The sequence below is a fragment of the Choristoneura fumiferana genome, chromosome 21 (assembly GCF_025370935.1).
Source record: "Choristoneura fumiferana chromosome 21, NRCan_CFum_1, whole genome shotgun sequence".
In the NCBI taxonomy this organism is placed as follows: Eukaryota; Metazoa; Arthropoda; class Insecta; order Lepidoptera; family Tortricidae; genus Choristoneura; species Choristoneura fumiferana.
In genome coordinates this window covers 8,551,447-8,579,130 of record NC_133492.1, presented here as the reverse complement: position 1 = coordinate 8,579,130, position 27,684 = coordinate 8,551,447, and the positions used below count along the sequence as shown (strand labels likewise).

The 27,684-nt window shown below is 35.1% G+C and overlaps 1 protein-coding gene across 1 annotated transcript; it reads right to left on the bottom strand.

Annotated features, from left to right (window-relative positions):
* Nucleotides 1-427: 427 nt before the first annotated feature.
* Nucleotides 428-25,701, bottom strand: LOC141439982 (uncharacterized). The gene is made up of 18 exons (XM_074104442.1): nt 25,613-25,701; nt 25,264-25,525; nt 24,982-25,089; nt 24,282-24,748; nt 23,947-24,049; nt 17,690-17,785; nt 16,880-17,035; nt 15,456-15,514; nt 12,701-12,869; nt 12,057-12,378; nt 9,025-9,079; nt 8,245-8,503; nt 7,069-7,176; nt 6,018-6,487; nt 5,541-5,643; nt 5,226-5,321; nt 2,684-2,839; nt 428-1,343 (listed from the first exon to the last, which is right to left on the bottom strand). The coding sequence occupies exons 1-18, from the start codon at nt 25,621-25,623 to the stop codon at nt 1,284-1,286; spliced, it is 3,060 nt and encodes a 1,019-aa protein (XP_073960543.1). The 5' UTR covers nt 25,624-25,701; the 3' UTR covers nt 428-1,283.
* Nucleotides 25,702-27,684: the final 1,983 nt, after the last annotated feature.

Below are 27,684 nucleotides of genomic sequence, written 5' to 3'. Positions count from 1 at the left end.
TTGCTGGCAGTTCCATTGTTTCGCAAAACTAACCTCCGCAACCTAGTTTGCATAACGTTCTTTATTAACCGGTCATTGTGTGCCTAGCACAACTAAAATTAAATCTGAATTAAGACTGCACCGAAGGTTTCTTACAAACTTGTAGGTATCTATGAAAATCCAGTGTTAGCAGAGCCCCTCCCTTAAGCAAAATGTACACAGGATGGGGTAATTTTAGATAGTTACTAACATAGACAGACAGACATAAACAATATGATTTTCAAACATTTCCCTTTGGTTGCTTTACTTTCATGCCGAATTTCAAGCTCCTAGGGCGACCGGAAGTAAGTACCTTATTAATTTTTCGGTTACGGAAATTTATATTGAAACAGATTTTTTATGACTGTAACTTTTGATTGCATTAACAGAACTTACCTAATTAGAAGTTTGATTAATACATTGCTTGAAGGGGTAGTAGTAAGAATAAGAATAAGAATAATTTTATTTAGTAATAAAGTTACACTGTCCACAAAAAATTACAGCAATACACCTTCCCAGCCTATATACGTCCCACTGCTGGGCACAGGCCTCCTCTCAGAACAAGGGGGCTTGGGCCATAGATCCTACGCGGGCCCAGTGCAGATTGGGAACTTCACACGCACCATTGAATTGCTTCGCAGGGTTGTGCAGGTTTCCTCACGATGTTTTCCTTCACCGCAAAGCTGATGGTGAATTTCAAATGTAATTCCGCACATAAATTTCGAAAAACTTAGAGGTGCGAGCCGGGGTTTGAATCCACCACCCTCTGCTTGAGAGGCGATAGGTCAAACTACTAGGCCACCACGGCTTGTCAAGTTTGACAGTCGCATGGACTCAATGCGCTTGGGTGCCTATTTAACATTTAGTAAGCCAGAATGTTATAAGTACAATAACAATACAAGATCTCTTTATTGAATACTACAATAGTAAGTGATACAGAAAACACGTACATAGAGAAAAAAAAATACAAAATGTAAATAAACTGTATGACAGTTAATCATTAGGTACAAGATGACAGATAGTGCTACGTAAGAATAGACTTAAGGGCAGGTATACATACAGGTCCTTAATTCTATAGTAAGAAGTTTCTCAATCGAATAGCATGTACAGTGGAATAAACATATAATTTGGAGTTAGAAAGATGCAAACGCATACTACGAATATAAGACGAGGCAGCTAGTTAAGTACATAATATAAAAAGTGGTTTGAATCGAAATTTTTGAAGTGCTTATAATTTTTATGAATTCAATAGTTTTTTTTTTAACTTAATCTCCTGCAGCAACAGTAGTCAGCATCATAAAGTACGAAAGTGATGTCTTCAAAATCTGAAAAAATAGCAATGCAATTTTTAAAAAAAAAATACACAAAACTTTGTTAACATGGATATTTTTCTTTTGTAATTGCATCGAAAATTTGCAAAAGAAAGACTGAAAAGCGCAATAAAAAAAATCGTATCTTTTTAATTATCAGGTAGAACACGCGCGACTTATTGGGGCCAATCAACTTTTTTACCGACACTAATCTATCCGCGACATTTTTCAAACAATTGCAGACTTTTGTAAGTAAACATGTTTTTTCTGTAATTTAATAGATGGTGTACATGAATACATGCCATCCTACGTAAGTTCAACCTATTAAACCGTGAAATATCTTGTTGGAAGTACGATTTTTTGGTAACGCCAGAGACAATTTTGGTAACGCAGGAGACGCCCAAAGTGTCGGTAAAATAGTTGATTGACCCATTGACGCGTATTCGTTGAAATTGCCTTGATTTTTGGCTATATTGTAGTGATCGTGTCACGAGTAGCGTCATTATTGCCATCACATAATAACCAGGCTCTAAGTTTTTGCAAGGTATTATTTAACTTGCGATTTCCGAATTTGACTTGTCTTAAAATTTTGCAAGTAAATTTTCATCCACTTTAAGTAATTTAATTGAACTGAAATTTGGTACCTACGACATTACGGCAATTATATTTTAGTATGGTGTATGCTTGGATGATAATGCAAGTACAGTAAAAAACAGTACAAAACACACGGTAAAAACACGCACAGTAAAAAGCTTGTATTTTATTACAAAAACTTATTGCCGATCTCTTCATCTGTGAAGAATTCGTTTATCGTAGGCTTGAGTCGGTCCTGAACTAAGAACTAAAAAGAATGAATTCCCATCGCGGACCGAAAAGAGCTAGTTCCTCGTAAATGATCTTAATCGGTCTCGGTCTCGGTCCGCGCTCCTTTGGCTCCGGACCAAAAACGGAGCGGGAGCTGGGAGTGAGCGAGTGAACGAGGAAACGAATAGGTAAATAGCGGAGCGGACGGCATGGCGCGGTGCTCGGTCGATGTGAACAAGACAAAATTAAATAGTATTATTTCAAAGCGTATCCAGCTCAAGTGCGAGAGAGACGCATTTACTTTACATTGTACATGTCCGCTTCATATTAAATATTAATTCATATTAAATATTAAATCATTTCATATTAAATCGGTTTAGCGGTTTAAGCATGAAACATAGTAGACAGACAGACAGGTTACTTTCGAATTTATATCATTAGTAAGAGTTTCATACACATCGATAATAATCTAACGATCTAAATAAAATAAAAGTACCTATTTTTGTGAGTTCTATCACATTTGACATAAGTACTAAGATTTCAAGACTTACGCCAGCCATTGTTTGAATACCAACGGGTACTACTTTCATTGCTTTTAAACTCATAGGAGTTTGTACTTTATAGAGGAAAAACATAACGGTTCTTCTGTTACTAGTATTCATGTATTCCCATGGCAGTTCGTAAACGGCATTGATCAGTTCCTCGCTCTGCAAGAAATAATGTGATTTTTGTTTAAATCCCTTATGAATTTTGATAAAGAACATTGATTATCCTATAAACCAGCCTTCAGAAAACGTCTATATTTATGCTTAATTTTTTTCGAATGTTAAGATTTTTGAAGTCGGGTTCCATATTTTGTTAATTTTTTTTTCATAGTTTTTAGTGATTTGTAGCCAAAGTGCATCTCACAATGATTCCGTTAAGCTCAAACACGGCATGGTTATATTATTTTATAACAGAGTACCGGTACGTACGGTCTTTATCATCAGGCCTAGTTCACCAAATGATACTTTCTGGAAGTAAATACTTAATTTGGTGTTAAAAATGCCAAAATCGCTATAGGTGTGCTTTAAAAATTCGAGGGTTGCCCTCGATTTCAATAAGATTCCATCATCAGATCCTGACTTGGTGTCAATGGCACCACCTCGGAAGTATGTCCTTTAGAACTAAAAATTAATTAAAAACATACAAAAAAAACATGCACCCGAATTGAGAACCTCCTTTTTTTTTGAACTCGGTTGAAAATTAACTAATCAAGAGTACTTAGATACGAGCCACAGAGGCGCACAGGGCATTCGACGGGTTAAATCCGATGCCAGATTTTAAAAAATACGTGATAGGTACATTATTTAGGATGGTTGCTTGTTCAGGGATTTTTAAACATTAACTGTTTAATTTCGTAGAGATCTTTATTGAATAAACTTATTTATTTATCTAAAACTGACAAACCAAGCAAGTAAAATGATCACCGCCGCTCATGGACACAAGAATTCATGGGGACTACTGGTGCGTTGCCAGAGTTCCAATAAACGGTTCAGTTGCATTTTTAAAGCACCCCGCAGTAGCGCTTGGGAAAAACTAAAGCTAGTTCTGTCTAAATGGCAAGAAAAACCGCTCGAACTGCATAGCGTGGGTGAAGGATCATCATCAAAATGATATTGATGAACAGTTATGAATGCGATCAAAATTTGGTAGATTGTGTTTGATGGCTCTTTTTAGTGCTAGCAGTACGTCAAAAAAAGCTGCAAATGGTGTTAAAAGCATGAAAATCGGAACTATTGATCTTTAGGCCATACGAATCAATTTGACCCGTAGCACGAATACAAAAACAAAAAAGAGACGAGTTATGACGTCACCATTTTTGGAAGGAAATAAATATTTTTTGTTCTGAAACCTATGGTGTGTGGTATATAATAAAAGAGCTTACTAAGCCGATTCTAAAAATATATCACATCATTATATTTCAGTCACTTTACTAAATTAAAATTAAAATCATTTTCAAAACATACAAACTCACTCACAACATTCATTGACATAAAAAAACACACTAAGTACATCACAACAAAGACACAGTAAAAACATAGATAGAATAAGAGAGAAAAATTAGAGACGTTGTGCTGTAGTGTGATGCCAAAAGGACTCAGCTCAGCATGTGCCGTAGCCCTGTAACCAGGGCTGCAGCGCTGGTTTTCAGCTGAACCCCGGTGAGTGGGCACCCACGAAACCGAACGCGTAATTATTGCGGGAAAAGAAAAACAATATATATTATGTATCTAAAAAAGTATCTACACAAATAAACATTATAAAATATCTATAAACATACCAAGTTTGGGCTCCTCCAGATATGATACGGTTGAATGCTTATTAGTTAAATATACCTAAAATTATATGTAATAGCCTCATATCCAACCCCAGAAAACAAATTTGAAAATATTTACATTTAGTATTTTTTTTAATATTACAAAATATGATAAAATCGCAATTATTTGAAACAGGTATAAAGAGTTATTTGTTTATTATTATTGGTTTGCTTTTAAATCAAATGTTTGTCGTGAGCACGTACCCCGCTGCAGCTCCCTGCCTGCTTCCCTTTCTTGCTCGCTCGGCGGCCGGCGGCGCACTCAGTCACACACGCGCTAAATGTAAGTATTTTCAAAATTGTTTTCTTGGGGTTAAATATGAGGCTACTACATATCATTTTATGTATATTTCACTAATAAGCATTCAAACGTATCATATCTGGAGGAGCCCAAACTTGGTATGTTTTGAAAGTGATGACGTCCTTTTTTGTTTTTTTTTTTTCGTGCAAAATCAAATTAAATCGTATGGCCTAAAGATCAATCGTTCCGATTTTCATGTTTTTAACACCATTTGCAGCTTTTTGCTGAATTTCGGGGTGTTTTGTTTAATTACTATTGAGACGCAGTGCGAGTACCGTCGAACCATTAGATTCCTCACCCACCGTAGAATGTTCTCACAGTAAGTGTCATAAGAAAGTCCCTTGTCAAGCAATGCGATGTCACTATGACTTTTTCTACGAAAAGGTTCCACAGTGGGTCACGATTCAGTTGGTTCAAGTGTACTGGTACTTACCTTAGCGTTAACCATTTCAAAAACTAATGACACTTGAATCAATTGTTGAAACACAATAACAGTCAAAGGTCCATATTTCGCAAGTGCCTCAGGACTCTACGGAGTTAAAAGTATACCTACTCATTAAATTATTACAATTTGAGAACCATTTTACAAAGATCCTGTGACACTAAATTTAGCTTACAGAGACATCGAATATTTTATAATGTTTTTTTTTCTGACAAAGTTTTACATACTATCACAGGAAACATCGTAAAATGACTCTAACATAATTAAGTAAGCAATAATCATAAAGGATATTATAATATTAAATACTAGTGTTGAAACTTCGAGTAGTAGAACGCAGCCAGTTACTTGATGAAATGTGTAGGTTAGGAACAAATATTCACTAAACGCGTTGGAACATTTATCTGTGAAGCTGAAAATAAAGTTAATTAAAATAAATAAAAATAAAACTACAAAGTCAATATATTTCAATACGAGGATCGAATAGCAAAGTGGGCTGTTTGTTGAAATTAAATGAAATTTGTTATATTATACTTTACGTATATATTATATACTATTTTCAAATTCGTACATAGGTAACTGAAAGCAACAAAATACTTTGAGTACAATAAAAAGGAACACAATTTCCATCATAGCTGTCACACTTTTGCGTCAAATGATTGAAATTTGCGTCACAATTTTATTAAAAAAAAGTTCATCGATGTTCTAAGTATCTACTCAAAATTCATTTGCTTTAAGCCTTTGGTAGTCGATACTTCTTTCTGATTATAAAGTTAAAGAAATTACTCTAAAATGTATTTATGATGTAAAATATTTTCTGACAAGAGCCGACGGATATATTTATTTTCCTCGGTCGAGTAAAGAAGAGGTGGTTTATTGTCACCTTCCTGCATTTGAGGTAGTGGAAATATCTGCAAATTATGTTTCAGTAGTTTGAGTTGGCCCCAAATCTGAAATACTATAAGGGAAAGGAAAAGATCAAATGCGCACAGTCCACAAGATACGTTAACAGACATGTAAATATTAAAAGTGAACATTATCCAATAGCCTTTTACAGCCGTGTATACATCGTCGACGGGAGAGTAATAGTAAACAGAATGTTCAAACGTGCTATTGGGTACTCTGTTTTCACTAAACATTCCTTTTGCATAGTTGTTATAACATGGCATTAAGTTGAACAGAAATATGCCACATCCCATTTGTGTGAGCACGATTATGGTAAACATCTTCGAGAGAACGTCTATCTGATCGTATAACTGAAAAACAAAAATAACAGTTAGCAATTTTTACTAATCTTTGTACTGTTCTTGACTAGAATCTTTTATTTCAATGCAATCTTCAAAAATGTTTTACACTCATTTCCCTCTATCGAGTACTCGCTCGTTCAAAATGTGCTTATATAAATAAATGCACTGGAAGTGTATAAGAAATAAATTCTCGAACAAGGAAATTTGGATAGGGGGTACTAGCACCGGCTCTAGCCCTTAATCAATGTAGAGCGAGATTGTCTACACCGCTTCCGCGCCTTTCAAAAGGGCAATCACAATTTTATTTTGCAATGGGAATTGGAAAATGACACCCCTTGTCATTTGGCACCTAGAATGACCGCTAATCTTGTTCTACCCCAGGGCTGGCGCTGGGTAACTAAAGTCCTCAATTACATGTCAAAGTATATTTTAGTAGTTAGGAGGTATAGGTAATTCGTCGGAATCGGTTTGAGCATAGTGCTTCAGATCGATTATGTAAGCAAGCAGAGTGTACATCAAACATGAATAAATTTTATTACCGACTGAAAATTTAATGTGTAATCGTTTAAAAATATTGAAACTCCACTGACCAGTGTTGCATATTCAGAATGATTGCTTGCATTCAACAAATGAAAATTTTCTAAAAACTCTTTGATTGTTTGCCTATATTTATCCGATCGTGCCAAAATAATTCTTTGCTGTAATCAAAATTGAATTAAAATAAATATCATCGTCATGTCAGCCGAAAGACGTCCACTGCTGGACATAGGCATCCCCCAAGGCTCTCCACTCACACCGGTCTTGTGCTTTCCGCTTCCGCATGCACCGCGATCCCGCGATCTTAAGCAGGTCGTCGCTCTATCTTGTTGGAGGCCTACCGACAGCTTGTTTCTTGGTCCGCGGACGCCATTTGAGTTCCTTCTGACCCCATCGACCATCAGTCCTGTGAGCGATGTGCCCCGCCCGGTATATCAGTTCATTTCGTAATCGCAAATAACGTTTGGCAACCTATATATCAGGATTTATTTTAGGGCCAGCGTGCAGAACCCTTTTGGTTAGGTTAGTTTTATGAAATTCCTGAAGCATTTAATGTTTCAGAAATATTAGACAGTTGCGAAATTAATCAGGTTGCCAAATTTTAGTTTAGAAGCATTAGTGAACCGCCCCGCCCACTGACACTTCAGTTTCGCAATTCTTCAAAATAAATATTATATAAATAAATTGAATTAATGCATGCGATTAGTGTTTTTGAGGCCCGGGGCGATGTGGTTGTAATTGTTAACACGCTCGTTATGGTATAATAAGAGGCGCGGTTATCCTAAAAATTAAATCAATTAATTCAATAGTCACTTGACAGTCCGACGACACCATCGTATCCAAAACCAAAATGCTTCAAACCGTCCGTGGATACTTTAGTGTCTTAAAATTTTACTTTGATTTTGTGAATAAATCATAAATTACATGCAATTGTTTTATAAATAGTGTTTGAATGAGTAAACATTATTTTACGTCTCAGTATTTCTTCTTTATTCAAAACCTTGTAGTTAAAAAAATGTGGACACACAGCGCGTTTCGTCCGTCGATAAAAAACCCGGACGGTTTGAGGCATATTGGTCGCGCGCTCCGGACTGTCAAATGGATAGTCAGTAATCAATCCAGTCCAGCACACTCAAGGTAGTTTTTCTGTTTAAATTTCTTGAGACAACGTTCTGCTCATAAATACAAATTTAATTGTTAATCTAAAGCTTCATAAATATTGTACAAACCAAGTAAAGGCAATTCAAGAGGATAGTCAAGTAGCTATGCCCCATGTCGACAAATGTGATTATGTTCCTGTAGTTCCACATGTACGCCACGCTAGAGACGGGTAAAATGCATGCCATTAAGCATAGTACTAGATTGTATATCGACAGACGTGCATCCAGTTTTGGATTTCCAAATTCCTTGTGTGGCCAACTCGTTATAAGGCTTAATGCCAAACGCACCTGTATTATATAACTACATTGCAATGCTGAATCTTTTTTACTGAAAAGAAAAATACCTCGTTCGTTTTTAACTCCACTTTTAAAACATGCGAGTAAAATGTTAAGTCCAAACTGGAAAATAGTTAGGACTACACATATATGTACTGTATACATATTTAAAATAATGTGAGAACAAGTAAAAGCCTGCACAAAGAATTACGGGCTACTCAGTATGAAACCCAGTAAAATACTCAGAAAATCTATGATACGAAGAATTCATGTTACTCTAAATTTAGATCTCACCTAGAAAACTATAACGATGACCAATGTCAAACCAGCGGTTAATAGATGACTGGTTTGATATTGGTTAAACATAATTATAGTATCTTAGTGAATGCCTACAAAATTTCAGAAACTAACCACTACCACTTCATCTGGTAGTTGTATGTATTAAGTAATGGCTACGAAAGTTGTAAGCCAATTTAATTTTTCTTAATTAGACAAATTTCAACGTAACTTGTTTTCCCAAAATGCACAATATCGCACAAATTGTGGACGAGAATCACAAAAACAATTACATACCCGTCGTCTAACTTGACTTTTAAATATTCAAAAATCTTCGCTAGCGCCATTATTAATTAACATCCCTTAAAAATGTAACAAAACAAAGTTATTTTGATAAAAACTCCTATCCAGACTGGTAGAATTACTTATGTATGACTACCGTGTCTTATAAATGAATGTTTGTTTAACCAGATTGCTCTTTTATATACTTACTTACTTATTTATTTAAGTTAATACGAACGATATTATGGGGCAAATTAGAGTAATTTTATATTTCTTTTGATGTTATTATTTGTTGATAACACCTGACCTGGATACGTTAAGTGTATTTTAAAACTTGACGTTGATAATCCCATGACAAACTCACTAAGAACTATATTAACTGTTTTTTTTATTATTGTTACCAGCCCGTAATCGTGTCCCACCGTTGGGCGAACACCTCTTATCTGAACTTTCAAGTCAACTTGTGTGCACTTAGGTATGTCTGACTGGGTTCTATGTTACATTAATATCACCCATTACAGTTAAATGCGAAATTTTGCAAGACTGTTTGTTTGTTTATTTGTTTGTTACTTTATTACGTCTAAACCGCTGAACCGATTTAGATGAAATTCGATATACCGATAGCTTGCGCTCCGGGGAAGGACATAGGGTAGTTTTTATTCCAAAAGATTACAAAGTTCCCGCGGGATATTGAAATTCAAATTCTACGTGAACGGAGTCACGGGTAACGGCTAGTAATATGTAAATTATAATTAACTATTTGTAAAAACTAGTACTTATCTTTAATTCTTTTCTAACTCTATATAATTGTGTACCTATAAATTTATATTTTTAATTTATAATCTTTAACTTATTTTAAAAACATAGTTATTATTTTTACTAAATAGACTTTTATTACTGACAATCTATTAAAAAAACTTCCAAATCATATTTTTCTAGCGGTACATACGTATACAACGCAAACGCGCCGAAAGTATTTATTCGTTCGGTTTAAATGAATCACTTGTTAATCGATTCCTTTTTATTATCCGAGTGTCATAGTTAGAAGTTTATAGTTTACAACATTATACATAATGTAAAAACCTGGTGAGACAATGAAATTTCAGTCTTTTTTTTATTTAATATTTTGAGTTGATTTTAGTATCTGTAGGTTAGGTACTTATCATTAAATAAGACTTGAAATTTTTACGATTTTTTAGTGTTCCATAGCCAGCTCGTATTAACTTAAATAAATAAGTAAATTCGTCTGTCCGGCCGTCCGCGGCTTTGCTTAGAGATTATCAGTGCTATAAAGCTGTATATTTTAGGGTACCTCCCACGTAAAGTGGAGATATTTTTTTTTTCTCGTAACCCTATACGTACGTAGTGTGGGGTATCGTTGGATATGTCTTTTAAAATCATTGCAGGGTTGTGAAAACGATTTTTTTATTCAGTGATCTGTTATCCTAGGAGAATTTCGAAAAAATCGTTCTTAATGCTCCTCTGTGACCTCTGCTTATATTTTCATTGTGCCAAGAGTAAGCCAGGACAGATCTTATATCAGCTCAGCTAGTAAAGTAAAAAAAATGTGGCTTAGACCTACAAATGATATAGATATCTAACAAATTTCAAGTTTCTGGCTCCAGTACGGCTGGGCGACGATGAATCAGTCAGAACATGATTATTTTTTATAGTCTTAGATAATGGATATTATTGAAAACTGAGATGATTGGCACGAAGATCAGATAAGTCACTTACCATCAGGTGACCCACCTGCTCGTTTGCCTACTGTTTGATAAAATAAAAAGTCAAACCATATACCAAATTTTAGGAATTCTTAAATATTGCAAGATAAAATATAATTATGATTTGTAAAATATATAAAGGTATCATCATAAACGTAGAAGCTGTGAAGTTCTAGTTCAGATATTTTTGACCACCATATGTTATAGTAAATGCTTCTATCGATAAAATTAGCTATCTTTATGTCTATATTTTTTTTTCATTTGGACTACTAGTGGGTTAGCAAAGGCCGTATAAATTATATGTTTATTTCTTCTGATAATTTAAACATACACGATTTAATCTATAGTATGACCTAATAATACTTGGATAAGCTAATAGAGTTTGATGGTTTAATTTGAAAATAAATGGAATATTTATAACGAATGACCTGTTATTAGTAGCAGAAAATGATATAGTAGAATATCTTGCTGTATATTCCTTTAATTATTATTCGTATCATTTATGTAATTTAACATATTGCGCATATTTTTTACTTAGAGTGAAGACTATTATGTACGAAAATTAATAGACACAGATTGTGATTTGAGTTGTTCTTATGAAACCTACGTAGTTTGATAGATATTTTTGAAGCCTCCGTCCCAGTTGATAAAATGCTTCTGAAAGTATGTTCTAAAACTTGAAAGCACAACAAATTTGTACTTAGATTGTGTATAAAGATACAATAATCTTGATAACATTATATTGACTCCCGAAGAAAAACTTTTCTATGACTAAAACTTAAAGAATGTGTGTCTTCAAGTACCTAAGTAATTACTAGAAACTGTATTAGACAAATATTATTCCGGATTATTCTGCATTTATTTTTCATAACTAGAACAGTTATTGTTTGTCCTTAAAGTTATGAGTAGTGTTGTTACCAGTGTTCCGTGAAGTTAAGTAAACTTGAAGAAAAGGTTTAGTATTATTATTTAAGACTGGTTTTTGTCATTGAAACCAAGTGGATAGGTATGTTATTTTTTATAACACAGGGTGGCAAATGAGCAATTCAAAGTCAAAATATCTTTGTTCAATTTAGACTATAACAAGTTGTATAGAAAAGGATGTTGGAAAAGGAAGTTTTTTTTGTTCTTACGAAACCTCCAACGTAGTCGGAGCCTATAATAACAAATTAGCCTATTTTCCACTTTCATTTCAGTTCCCTCGTATAAACTTCTCGCGCTTTAATTCCTCATACTATTCTTTCCTTCATTCATCATCTTTCGTTCCATATGGTCGGGATAAAGCCATCTAATTTTCTAGTCTACTTTTACTTACTTACTTACTACCAGGGCGCAGTGACCCATAGTGAGTCTTCGCCTCCAACACCAGATTACGCCACGCATTGCAATCTTGTGCCACCTCTTGCCAGCCTTCGACCCCGAGGTCCAAAAGGTCTTTCAGGGCCTTGTCCCTCCAGCGGTACCTGGGACGACCAACCGGCCTACGCCCACTCGGTCGTCCCAAGTACGCTCTCTTCACGGCTCGATCCTCTCCCAACCTTTCTACGTGCCCGAGCCACCGGAGTCTTGCCTTGGTCTCCCCTAGAACATTTGGTCCCAGAATCTTCCGCAGAATCCTCCGTTCTGCCACTACCAGCTTATTATCCTCAAAGAAGAAATTTTAGGGATGGTACACAAATACATGTTGTTTTATTTATTCTCTAACTATTTTAAGCTTACATAATCGTAATTCTAAGGCCTTCATTAAATAACAATATAGTATGATATGACACCAATATATCATTATATGTGTCTATCATGCTTTTCTAATCAATTTTATTTCTTTTATTTTCTTTTATTTCAATTTTCCTACAGAAGCTTAAGAACATATCTCTACGTAGAGACATTGGCTTCTGCAGGAAACTTATAATAAATGCATATTTAAAGGGTGTCATATAATAGTGTTTTATAGCCGGCAGGTTATCTACTTTAACGTCAACGTCAAATCTATCTTTGGCAAAAACGGGGCAGCCGAGGATCAGGTGTCTAACTGTTTCTTCCGCATCCTGTTCAGAGGCACGACGAGTGTCCTTGCACTTGAATCGGCACAAGTACCAGGAGAACCCGCGATGCCCCGTGAGCAGCTGCGTTGTCTGACTGTCAAATTAATTTTTCACACAGTGGGCTGCTATTACGTCGGAGAAAAACATCTTCGTCATTGATGCCGTCTCCTCTGTCCTGTATCTCATGTTCCATCAGTTCCATTCTTCAGCCGTCTCTGCACGGATGCAACTTCTCATAATCCGGCTTTTCTTGCTACTGAGAGCCGCTTCTTTTGCCAGTTTATCGGCACTCTCATTCCCTGCAAATTCTGCGTATTAAAAGACCAAATTCACAGGATGTAGTTAAGGAACATAATGAAATAGACTAAGTTTCATTGATCTAGTTTCATGGATAATTTAGACTTTATTGACATCTATAATACGACAATTTGGCCACTACCTATCAATATCAATTAATCATTTTATTAGTCAAAACATACGTACTACAGAGATCTTATGAGTAAAATACATAATTTGTCACACAGTCATTCAATAACACGTCATGCATGTTTTGTTTTTAGGTATTTTATAGTATAAATTTATCATCTTTCATTTAAATATTTTTGAATTGAATAATATGCCTTTTCGAGTAAAAAGTTAAAGAACAATTATTTAAATTTCAGCTGTTCAGACTGTTTTATTATTTTTGGCAAATGGTTGTATACTCTAGATGTCATTCCATAAACAAGTTTCCGAAGCAGGGCTGTTTAAAAATTAACTGTTTATTTCTATCCTATTGGCGAGTGCTTTTGAAAGTTGTAAATTCTCCCTCACCTCTCTCAGGTACTCTAAAAGTTTGATGAGTGATTACTCATCAGACTTTTAGAATACCTACTCATCGATATCCTAGAAAGCTGAAAATTTACATGGTGTCTAGGCACGTGACACTCACTCCCATAATTGAATGCGTCAAAAAACAAAAACATTGACGTATGACAGGTGTCAAGATTGACTTCTTTTATTTATTTATTCCTCTTAATGGCGGCCATAAGGCTTGGGCCAATGTCAGTTAAATTAAAGATAAATATATTCTTCTTATGCATCTTGTACGGTGATTGTAGTTTTTGCAACTTGATAGCAAAATTCCAGAAACCACACGGAGACCACTTGCGCATTAAAAAATGTCAGACACGAGAGCAATATAGAATTTTGTGATCACTGTTCACTGTTAAGGTTAATCGCCGCATAAAACACTATCAAAATTATACTTCAACTAGCCAAAGAAGCAGAAATACCAAAATTAGATATCGTCTACATCCGCCATGTTCGAATGCTACAAATCGAATCGATTGACTTCTTAGCGGCGGACTTCTATAGCACTATTGACTACCTTCAAAATGATATTAGTATCGCGTGATACGGTAGATTACGCGTTTTCTTTATTTTTGATAATAAGAAGCCCCGCCCCATTGCTCGAACGGAAGACTAAAAATGCCTAGTCTTGTAAATAACTTAATTACCATTGATTTGACAGTTTTCATCTGCGCTACGAGTAAGATAGTTAGGTACTTATTTCTTTAGAACATACACTATTTTATTGTATTGAACTAGAAATAAAAACTGATTAATCGGTGTATAATCGTTTATTGACCTGGGTTACTTATTGACAAGTGCAGACAGAGTAAAAGTTTTTAATTTTAATTATCTGTGCATTGTGTAGTATCAATAAGAAAATTCTGAGTGCTATTGATAATGTTAGTGAATTTTCGTCGTCCATCGTCGGTTTTAGTTGAAAAATACATTAGAATAACTTCAATTTGGGACCTATTTTAAAGTTGAATCTGTCGTTTGGTATGAAATATTAAAGATATTTTTTGAGCTTTGACTGCTATTTTTTCTCACAAAGCGTTCGATGCACATGAGATTATCCAAAGATGAATTGACAGACAAAGGAGGTTGTGTATAAAGTGTAAACATATTTTGAACTATGCAAAAATAACAGTTCTTCATGCGAATGTGTTGATGCCATTAATTTGGCAAAAACTGCCTCTGATTTTTCGCAGGCCACAATTACAAAAATGTAAACGAGGCTAAATTGAAGGAAATAGACATCAGCGTATCTTATAAATCGCCACGGAAAAATCTTCATCCCGAAAAAATAATAATGTTATAAATAACGTTTCAACGGTTTTAAGCGTTTTTCTATATCCTTCTCTTGATAAAGACCATTTAAATTAAACACTTATTTTGTGCTCTTGGATCTAGGTCTCATAAAAAAATAAGTTGCTTACAACTTATCTTTAGATATATAGGTATTCAGCAAATTTATCTACGTGTGTAATCACGCGCAGACATGCCTTGCTACCTCGCCCCCGCCCCCGCGTCCATTCCTAGGGACGGTCGTGCACAAACTTTTGGGGCTACAAACATATTCGCTGCACGACTTTAAATAGGTACATACATTAATAACAGCAAACTCCTTTTTCATTGGATTACGTACAATCCAACTATAAATACTTAATTTTGAACAAACTTCCACGAACTATCGGTCGGTAGTCTAGCTAGTTAGTATGAACACGTATAAGTACAAGTACTGCTAAGGTATAATTTAAATTAAAATATTACAAGAAAGTTAATTATATAAATGTGCTAAATTATGATAAAAATTGGAGTCTCGATGTCGACTTCTTCTTTCTTGTTTTATTCTTCTTGTGCAAATGTGGTGAGCATAACGAAGTAAGAGCAAGAGGCTTTTATAATCTGGAAGCAAAAACGGACAACAAAGGTAAGGTCAGAAACGTAATAAATTAATATATTCCCAGTTGTCTCATAGGACGTCTGGCTTTATTTTGCTTTCGTATTTGTTTTGCCTTAGGAAAGAAATCAACACAATATGTGTCTTAACAATCGTCCAGAGACCTGTTTAGTTCACTATGTTGGATCTGAGACTTAAACGTACTTATTTGCAGTAACATTATTGACTTACAAATGTATACAGTGTGTGGCCCAGAACCGGGGTAATATAAAAAAAACAGAGGCTCTGTAGGTCACCGGTACCTAATTGGATGATCATGGTTCCACTTACTCAAAATCAAGACCTAACTTTTAGCTTTTTTTTTCTAACAAAATTAATCGGTTATTCAATGTACGCCATCTTAGAACCCAACTGACGTCAACATTTAACTTAACATTTTACTTTGCTCTTTTGCTGCACAAATAACTATTTCTCTTTACACAAAAAATAAAAAAATAAATAGCTTTACGCCTTAACAATTTACACTTTTTTTTTGTTTATAGGGTTCCGGAGCCAAAATGGCAAAAACGGAACCCTATAGTTTCGCCATGACTGTCTGTCTGTCTGTCTGTCCGCGGCTTTGCTCAGGGACTATCAATGCTCGAAAGCTGTAATTTTGCACGGATATATATTTAAATTATGCCGACAGAATGGTACAATAAAAAATTAAAAAATATATATAGGGTACCTCCCATAGACGTAAAGTGGGGGTGTTTTTTTTCTCATCTAACCCTATAGTGTGTGGTATTGTTATAGTGCTATAGTGTGTGTATAGGTCTTTTAAAACCATTTTCAGTGATTTTTTTGCGAAATATTTAACTTTAAAGTGCAAATTTTCATGAAAATCAAGCGCCCCCCCCCCTCTAAAATCTAAACCGGTGGGTGGAAAAATTAAAAAAAAAACAGGATGGTAGTAAGTATATCAAATTTTCAAGGAAAACTATAACGGCTAAGTTTGCTTGAGAATTATTAGTAGTTTAATAGTAAAAAGCAGCCTAAGGTATAAAATATACCATAACTTGGAAGATTCCATATAAAATACGAAATCCTTTGAAAAATAGTACTTAATTTTTTCGTAATGGCTACGGAACCCTATTTTGGGCGTGTCCGACACGCTCTTGGCCGATTTTCTGGGTTAGGGTGGAGTTCGGCGCTATACGCAGCTAACTCGTTGCGCGCTTGCGGTGAAATCGTTACGCGCTCGCAGCGAACTCGCTGCGCGCTCAACCTCGCGTTAAACTCGCCCGCAAATTGCTAGAGTGATAAGGCCAAAACACATTTTTTTTTCAGGGAAGTTTCTGTGGACAGGCACATTTTAATTTTACTGTTACCGCAAACATAGTTTGAACTCCAACGGGCACCATATCTCCAGCTTTTATGGCCATGGGCTTTTGGACATTCTGCAAGAAAAATAGGATAGTCTTTCTGTTTTTATAATCCATGCATTCCCATGGCAGACCATACACGTCATCGACAATTTCTTCGCCCTGCAAAAATATATTTTTTACTTCTCATGCTCGTAAAGTTCGTGTTTGTGTCCATCTAGGCGACATAAAATGACTTTTTATGCTCATAAAGTAAAATCTTCGTCTAAGAACAAGGTAATCAGGTGTCAACAGCCACAAACAAAAAGTTTTTACATATTTAATTTAATAGTTTTTAAGTTATATAAAGCTAAAAAATCAATCAAAATAAATCAATAAAATTAAAAAATAGATTTTTACAAATTATGCATGAAAAATAAAAGGTACATAGAAAGTGAACAATTGTTTCCACTGTTGCTATTTCATTTCCTCACAATCTAAGAAAAGAGCAGTGTCAAACTCGAGCAGGCTCGGGTGGCTATTTGAACGTCTTGGGTAAAATGGCTCGTTTTATGCTCTTGTTGTACAATCTACTATAATGTTATTGTATTAGCTCTTTGGTTTAAAGTGCAGTTTCTTATTTATTTTTTGAAATGGCTGATCACTTTCTTCCGTCGACATAAAATAACATAAAAATAAAGAAAAATATGTTTGAAGAATTGGCCACATGAACAACAAGGTAAAGAAGTAGCTGAATCTCAATGGTGGTATCAATTTGTTGAAATAGTTTATTCGTTGTTTATACGTAGGTAATTATAGGAAAAAAACTCATTTTACCTTAGTGCTAATCAGCTCGAAAACAATTCCCAGTTGTATTAATTGTTGAAACTGAGTTAGTGTAAGTAAACCATATTTTCCAAAAGCCTCTGCGTTCTATAAAATAAAAAAGAGTGATGAAAATGAGTAGTTTTTTATTATACAAAATATCTATTATATAAAAAGAGCAAAACAGATATTAAACATAGACACCCCAATATTACAATCTAATTTAATTTCCCTAAATATAGTTATATTCGTCTACTCTACAATATTAATCTTCCCTTTTCAAAAAATTACTCCTAGGCTTGGCTTATCAAACCTGAGGTTTGGCTATGGCTTTTTTCCAGACTTGAGGTTTGACTAGCCATACAAAATTGATGTTTTTTTTCTTACTTTTATATTTTATTTTCATCTTTTTAGTGTGCTATTTTTCTAAATATAATTCATTTATTTCAAGAACATAAGTCCAAATTAAATACATACAATTTTCAGTCAATCAAAGCAAAATGATATTAATGTCAGAAATTAATACAACAGCAACATGTTGATGAGGTTTGCAATAAGATAAAGGTTTGTTTTTGCGATAAAGGAGCTAAAAAGAATAACGTCAACTGAAACAACACTTATAGCATATCACAGCTATGTTTGCTCTGTTCTCCGGTACGGAATATTGTTGTGGGGAAATTCAACTGACATACAGAGAGTTTTCGTTGCCCAAAAGAAATGTGTACGAGCAATAGAAGGTCAAAGATGGACAGAGTCATGTAAACCCTTATTTAAGAAACATAAACTTATGACTATAACATGCCTCTACATATTTGAAATTTGTACATTTGTAAGAAATAATATGTATTTATTTAATTTAAAATGTAATGAAAAAAAGCGTACTTTAACCCACAAAGCACTGTAATCCCCTAAGTGTAGACTGAGACTAAATCGCAAAAATTGTTATCATATGGCGATTACAATATATAACGCATTACCAATTTCATGGACACGTTTACCAAATAATGAATTTTATCCATTACTGTGTGATCTGTTAACTACAGAGTGCTTTTATACATTGAGCGAGTTTTATGTTAAATGTAACCAATTGCCATTAGAATCGCGATAAGGAAATAAATGATTATATTAAGCTCCAATTTATGATTTTATATATGACATGACATGCTGGTTAAAAATTGACATATAAATTTAGTATTTGGTAAAACAAATGTGATTTAATGTAATTTAATGAATTTATAACAAAAAACTCTATTAAAAGTATTGCATGCCGTTAAGGTGAAATAATTGTGCCTAATGTTTAATATTAAGACCTTATTGTATTATTATTATTATTATTTCAAGCAATAAATGAATTATTATTATTAATAAACAAAATAAAAAAGTGTATAATGTTTTATAACAAGCTAACTTACTACATAAATATTATTATCCATACTATATAATATATATAAAAATGCGAAAGTAACTCTGTCTGTCTGTCTGTCTGTCTGTCTGTCTGTTACGCTTTCACGCCTAAACCGCTGAACGGATTTTGATGTAATTTGGTACAGAGATAGAATAGACCTTGGGAAAGAACATAGGCTATCTTTTATCGCGAAAAAGAGGCCTTAAGGGGTTGAAATAGGGGATGAAAGTTTATATGGTGGAAGTTCGTCGCTGTTGATGATAAAACCATGAAACTTGGAATTTAGGCACTTAATAAGAAATAAATCGATATTTGGTTGAGCTTTTTTGAAAACTCGACCTGTGAGGGGATGAAATAGGGGATGAAATAGGGGATGAAAGTGTATATGCAAGGTCGTCATTTCGAAGATAAATCGAGAAGGCAACGGAGATGAGTGGAGGCAACGGATGGAGCGGAGACAATGCAGGCTACAGCGGAGGCAGTGAAGTAGAGCGGAGGCAGCGGAGTGGAGCTGACGCTGCTGAGCGGATCGGAGGCTGGCGGAGCGGAGGCTAGCGGAGCTTAGGCTGGTGGAGCGGAGGCTGGCGGAACAGAGCGGAGGCAGAGGAGCGGAGCGGAGACAATGGAGCGGAGGCAGGGAGGCAACGGAATGGAGCGGAGACAATCTAGGCTGCAGCGGAGGCAATCTAGGCTGCAGCGGAGGCAGTCAAGTAGAGCGGAGGCAGCGGAGCGGAGCTGGCGCTGCTGAGCGGATCGGAGGCTGGCGGAGCGGAGGCTAGCGGAGCTTAGGCTGGTGGAGCGGAGGCTGGCGGACCGGAGGCTGACGAAGCGGAGGCTGACAGAGCGGAGGCTGTGGAGAGGAGGCAGTGGAGCGGAGCGGAGCGGACGCTGCTGAGCGGAGCGGAGGCTGTGGAGCTGATTGATGGTGATGGTGATGATAGTGGTGCTGATTATGATGATGATGATGGTGATTGTGGTGATGATGATGAATAACAAAAAAAAATGTTTATGATAAATGTCTTCATATTTGAAAACTTTACCTGCGAGGGGATGTTAGCAGAGGGGATGATGCAGTGTAAGTCTAAGCTCATAAGAATAATGTACGCAATGTGAGGTCATCATGAAAAAATTATGATTTTCAGATTTTTCTTATTTATTGTGCTATAAGAGCTACCTTTATGCAAAATTCCAAGTTTCTAAGACAGCCGGCAGTGCGCTGTAACTTTTTCTGTTGAGGCGATTTGTATGAAAACACCTTTTTAATGACTGTAGCTTTTGATTGCCTTGACTTAGAAGTTTGATTTTTTCACAGCTTTCGGGACTATTGACCTGAGTTTAGGGGTTTATAATTTCAACTTGATACCAATACTCCGCTAGATAAAGGGTCTTGACAGACAGACGGACGGATGGACAGCAAAGTGATCCTATAAGGGTTCAATTTTTTCCTCTTGAGGAACGGAACCCTAAAAAACATTTGTTCCGGCGCTTTTCAAATTACGACCTATTTACTTGAAAATATGGGGATGAAAGTTCTTACGGAATTCCAAACAAATTGACTATAAGTAATTTGACGAACTGACGCGTTTCGAACTCAACCAGAGCTCATCTTCTGTAGTGTGGTGGTGGTGATAGATGGGTTTGTGTGATTTGTGTGTGTTCTTACAGTGTGGAGGTGGAGGAACTGCATGAACACGCATATTTTTCATAAGCTTAGCTATCGTAAGGTCGCGGGTGAGCAAGGAAATTCTTTTAGTTCATTGACTATAAGTATATTTATCGGAACTATGTGTAGCTAAAATGCTGTCTTAATTGTAATTCTACCCTCCTAACTTACAATAAAGGACGTAAGGTGTCAAGAGTTGACCATGAAGAATTAGTCCTTTTGTGTTGACTGGGTAGAGTACACGTCGTTTTGCTAAAATGTGGCTACCCGCAAAATATTTATGTTTTACTAAAGAACATGGATGGATGGATGAACAAAAAATAATACTTTATCTGAAACTGAAATGGTTATTTTCAGTAAACCGTAGAAGTTTCTATGTGCTATTATTGGCAGAATAGGTATCCTAAATAAATTAAATACTTCCCAAAGTTACTATTCCACGCGGACGAAGTCGCGGGCAAAAGCTAGTATTAAAATAAATTAACCTAAACCTTTAATATAAACCACAAACTAAGACCTAAACTACAACCTAAAAACCACCATTCCACGTCGTACCCGGCTCAAAGGTGCCCATAATGCCAGCCGCATTTCCCCGCTGTATGGCCAGCGCCACCTGCTGAACCAGGTACGACCCGGAGCGGGGGTCGCAACCCCTGTCCCGTAGCCGTAGCGTGTCTTTTTAGTTAGTTATATAGATATTTAAGTCTCTCTTCAAGTCATGTGTATCATCAAGACTGAATGAACAGTCACGAGCGTTAATTTAGGAGCCACTTAAGATCGAATATATGTCATTTTGTATGACAATTCAAAGGTTTTTTTCACAAAATGGGTCCCAAATCAACGCTCGTGACCGTAGATGTTAAATTTATCCATTCAACAGTTTTAGCGTGAACAAGTGACAAATGCAGACACCACACACATATACTTACAAACTTTTTTATTTATAATATTAGTTATAAAATATGTATACTAGCTGTTGCCCGCGACACCGGATGAAAAATAGTTTATATCCTATTCTCAGACCTACCGAATATACACAATTTTTTTCATTTCCGGAATTTAGTATCAAACCTAATTATTATTACTCAATATTTCAAATCAATTCGATGTGTTGATCTTGATTTTTATACAAGGTGGCGCAAAAGTTGTCACCCGATGTTCATGTATTTTTTTTAATAAATGCAAACTTTACATTTGGTTTTGGATTGTGTTTATTTGATGACTAATTTCTTTTTACTATGTAACTAGAAAAAAAAAAAATCGGCTAAGTGGCTGCCGCCAGAATTTGATGACCATACGGGCCCGATTTATGTCATTTTTAATCACTCTTGCCATAACTTCCGACGATAGGTTCCCGTATTACTGACGAATATTCTCTTTAAGGCATCGAGAGTCTGAGGCTTGTTGGCCTAGACTCGCGCTTTCAAGAAAACATATAAAAAGAAGTCTAGAACGGTTAAATCGGGCTATCTTGCCGGCCACTGTAAGCCATCAAAATGAGAGATTAGGCGACCTGGAAAAGCAGCCATTCGAATTTCAGTTGTGAATCTTGCAGTATAGAAGTATAGTGGAGCATAGCGATTCGAGTCTTATTGGCCCGGATTTTGTATCTGTTTACTTCACAGATGTCAAAGGAGAACTGACATTTACCGCCATTTTCAAAAATTATAACATCTTCTGATATGGTGATGACTTTTGCGCTACCGTTCTAAATCGATTGTTCGCCTCCGAAAACCCACATAGCAAATTTAATTGAAATTGTTAAAACCATGTCCGAGATCCGAATTGGTCATTATAAAGACGTGTAGATATTATTTTATTTAGGTTACGGGCGATCTCAGACTAGCATTTTATTTGCGCGTATAAACTCGTATTTTGAAGCGGGCGTACCTACGCGCGTACAGGTGCGGTTGTAATTTTGTCGAGCGTGAACACGCAGGAATGAGGGCGTACACGCGCGTTTGGCTTAATCTAGCGCGCGTGTAAGCGCCTATGCCAAAAACTACCATAGAATCATAGTAAAAGAGAACAAAGTATGCACACTCTACTCCGGCGCGGACGCTTAGGGTTGTCGATGTCTATTTTAGATTAATTAATTACCTACCGGCAAATAATTTTAGTATGAAAGTTAACTTAAAATTGGCTAATATCTGTCTCTAGAGAAACAAGATTATTTGACGCTCTATTATTATTATTATACTAAATTTAAAAACCACCAACAAGATGGACGGATGACCTGGTTAAAGCTGCGGGTTCACGGTGGATGCAGGCCGCTGCCAACCGAAGCAACTGGAGATCTGTGGGGGAGGCCTATGTCCAACAGTGGACGTCCTTCGGCTGAGATGATGATGATGAAATTTAAAAATATTATTTATAAATTCGCCGAAGTGGTGATGGTAACTGTGTATATACTACTCATGTTTACTACACATAATACTATAACTATTTATTGTTTATAGGTAGGTAGGTATCTATTATTTTTTATGTGTCCTTGCACGAAACTATCACGCAACACTTATATACTACTAATTTACAACTATACCAAATAAAAAAAATACGTAAGTATGAGTACGCGAACGTAAAAGGTGATCATCTTGCGAAGCACGCGCAAGACGAGCGAGCTAAAATCGAAACGTACGGCACCGACGGCAGCGCAGCCTTGACTAAAGAAAACTTAATCCTCCTTAAATTATCAGTGTGTGCGTGCGGCGGGTGCGTGCGTACTTTTGTTCGTAGTGAACCAACTTGTTCTCTTTTATTATGGTAGAAGCGCAAAATAAACGCTAGTTTGAAACAGCCTATCTACTCTAAAGTACTCTTTTGTTTAACCCGTCACGCGTCCTAGAGACTACGTCATTAGTCCCTAACTTTTTTTGTGCGGGAAATGTCCTAAAGACTACTGGTACTGGTAGTCTCTTAGGGCATTTCCCGCACAAAAAAGTAAGGGACTAATGTAGTCACTTGGACGCGTGACGGGTTAAAAACATTTAACCTTTTGACCGCCAATACGTTTTCATTCGTACGTACTAATTCGTTCGCCCGTGTCGCCACCTACACCGAAACTATATGACATTTTGTCTTAAATATAAGACTACGGCCATAGTGGCTGGACATTGGGTGTCTTATATATCAGACTACGGCTGTCAAAATTTTAAAGTAATTGTGATTATTTTTATGCCACCATTCCATTAAATACGTTACCATTCTAGAGACTTCTAGTAGTAAGACGCAACCGGAAACTTGATGAAATATGAAGTATACATAGAGAAACACACTGTAGGTACTCGATGTTTGCTTCAAAAAACTAAAATAAAATTAAGAGATATAAAACGATTAATGGAAAAGGCAAGAACAGAAGACAATACGTTCAACAGTTTATGTGGAGTAATATAACATCTGTTTTTTTGGACTAGCAAGGTATTTGTTTTCATTAAGACCTAAAAGTTTGAAATAAAATATGAAATTACCTACTGTAACGTTAATCAGTCTAACCCATTGTTTACATAGCCTGTTAACTTCTTATCGACAATACTTACTCTGTAATCATCTTATGGTATTCAACCATCTCACTCAATTCCTTGTGTACTGCTTTTGATTCTTCTTTTGTATACCATGTTGGAGATTCTATTGAACCAGCTCGCTCCGGTTTTTGAAAACTTGTCAATCTATTTTTTAGAATATTTAAATGACCCCAAATATGAAAAACGTTAAGACAAAGAAAAAGATTGAAGACACAAAAAGAACAAACCACCGAGTATGATAAACAAACATTAAAAATTGCCACAGTTATATACCAAAACCAATTCGTGTACTGGTCTATAACTGGTAGATCATAAAATATGCTGTGTGCGAATGTGCCATTTATTGGTTTATTCCCACTGAACATGCCTGTGGCATAATTCTCGTACAAGGGTATAAAATTGTAAAAAAATAAACCTGCGTACAACTGGGAATGACTCACTACCGAAAATATGAAACATATTTTTTGAATCAGTTTATTCATCTGAAAAAAAAATGTAACGAATCAATTTGTTGTTTAAGAATTGATTCTTTAACTGAATTAAAAATGTAGTAAAATGAAATTACAGAATAAACTTACCTACTGGCAACGGACCAATGACTCTCCTTGAGTAGTAAAGTTGGTACCTACTCATGGGCAGCGGTAATCATTTCCCATCAGATGACCCGCTTGGTCGTTTTCCTCCGTCTCATAATAAAAAAATAAATAAAAATTACCTTTTCCGAATATTCCGACTTTGATTTGTGGTGTATTAAATGAAATTTTGTAAGAAATTCCTTTGTATTATTACAGTAACTTTTTTGCATTGGCATTGTTACTCGTTGCTTAAAAAAATACACAAAAAATGATTATTTTGCTATCATGGTATATTTTAATTTAAGCAATTGCGTTAAATAATGAAACACCTAAAATGTAATCTACCTATATTATGTTTTTTTTAAAGGTAGAACTTCGGAAAATAAAAAACTTGTTGTTTTGATTAACTAATAAATACTTACAATAAAAAGACAACCCATAAATAATGTTATGTAGGTATGACCCAAAGCAGCAAAATCCTGGATTCCAGTGTATTTTCTTAAATATTTATACTCAAAAACCATTGCCATGGCGCAGAGAAACGTTAAGCAATAGTTGTAAATTGATAAAAATTTGGATAACCGGCTATTATTTCCCAATTCCTTATTTGGCCAACATCCAATACAGTTCATTGTGAACTGAACCATTTTTATGTAAGTTAAATCAAACACATTTGTTAGATGCCTATGACAAAACAATTAAAAAGTATTAAGAATCACAGATAAATCGTAATAAGTTGTTCTCAAAAAAGTAAGTAAGGTGATTATTTACCCTTCATCCATTTTATTTCTATGAAATATACTTTAAAATAGAACCTTTACAGCCTAGCTTCTGTTGAATACTTAGAACGTCTATGAAATATAATATATAAGATAAGAAATAACAATTCAACTGTTAACCCTTGCAAGTAATTCTCATTAACAATCACATAATTTTATAAATCATTACTGTTTTGGAAGACAACGCAAAAATTTAACAAAAAGAATAAAAAAGCATGACAGCGTACTTTATAGTTATAAGTATGATTATTTCTATTAAACCTATACCAAATCACTCATATTTTTTGAGAACGGTGCACAGAAAAAGATACCTACGCAGCAAAAACACGTATACGTACGAAAAGGATGTCCGTAAAAGCCAACTGTTATATAAGGTTTGAATTGGGGGACAGTAAGCTAGAATTATTTATTTAGATATGATTAGTCTATCGCGAATAGTTATTGGAGTAGACAGACACATTATAGTTTATTTTTTAATTTTTAATTTTAGTTTTCATTGAATTTTTATGGAATAATCGAAAAAAACTATCAAAAATGCAACGTTGCCAGCTCAGCAGGTATAAACGTTCTTAACTTACGTTATCGTCAGTAAAAATATTGGGCAAAAGATAGATAATAATCTTACTGAACTCTATAGCCTTAGACATAAGTAGTTTCATCTCAAAAATACTTTAACAAAATGATTAAAGTGTTCAAAAGACTTAAATAAACAAGACAATGACAAAATTGGTAATCGGACTCGCTCCTTAAATTTAAACAATTACATGTTGGATATTAAAGACAAGTTTAGATAGAAAAAATATAAATAGTAGATTGTACAACAAGCGCATATAACGAGCCATTTTATCCGGGAAAATGGGATTAATGCTCAAGTTCTACACTGCTTTTCACTTCGATGGCGAGGAAATGAAATAGCAACAGTGGAAACAATTGTTAACTTACAATGTTCCTTTTTTTGTTCATGTATAAGAATATCATTCCATCAATCCATCCATCCATCCCAGCCTATATACGCACAGGCCTCCTCTCAGAACAAGAGGGCTTAGTATATCATTATAACTTTTTAATTTTATTGATCTATTTCGATTAATTTGGTTGATTTTTAGTTTTATATAAATGAAAAATTATATAAAAAAATATATAGAAACTTCTTTGTTTGTAGCTGTTTACACCTGATGGCCTTAGTCTTAAACGAAGATTTTATTTTATGCACTTGAGCATGAAAAGTAATTTTATGTCGCCTAGATCCAGAATAAACACAAACTTTACGAGCATGAGCAGTAAAAATAATATTTTTTGTCATTTACTGAACAATTGAATTGAAGGGTTGAAATATTACCTTGCTTTTGTCTTAGACAGTTAATAGGATAACTCATTAGTATTTTCTTGTCATTCCGTGTTCTGTAATGCTATCATTAAATAAGTACTTAAACTGTCCAAATGAAGGACTTATTTTAACTAAAACATGCTATTTTGTCCTTTATTATTCAATAGATATCTTTATTTTGCTGCAAGCTATATTTTTGTCGATTATTGCTTGTAGGTAGTTAGATGTTTAAATAATGTCATGTCAGCTGTAAAAAGGTACAACATTCGTAAATCTACTCAGCGGCACAAAATTTGGCCCACCCTTTATACAAAATTACCGACTCTGCATACATTTGAGGGCCAAATTTTTTGCCGCTCAGTATATCTTATTAATTGGTTTTTGTATGCACCAAAAGTGCATACTGGTTATAAAACAAAATAAAGGTTTTTACTTATTTCAATATAAACTTTTACTTTTACTAGTCAGTGACTCAGTGACGAATAGCAAAATCCAAGTCTTTTTTTATTTTAATATGAATAATGGGATATACCGTGAAATGAAAACCATAGACTGAAAAATACTACAACTCATATAATCGCAATTACACTTTCGTTTTTCATCAACAATGATCACAAAATTTCGTCTCTTCTGTTTACGCACCGCATGGAACATTTCGTATAAATACAACTAAAAGGGTCACTGATCGTTATTAGTCCAAAACAATAATCTACAACGGTATTTAGTCAAATCGCATA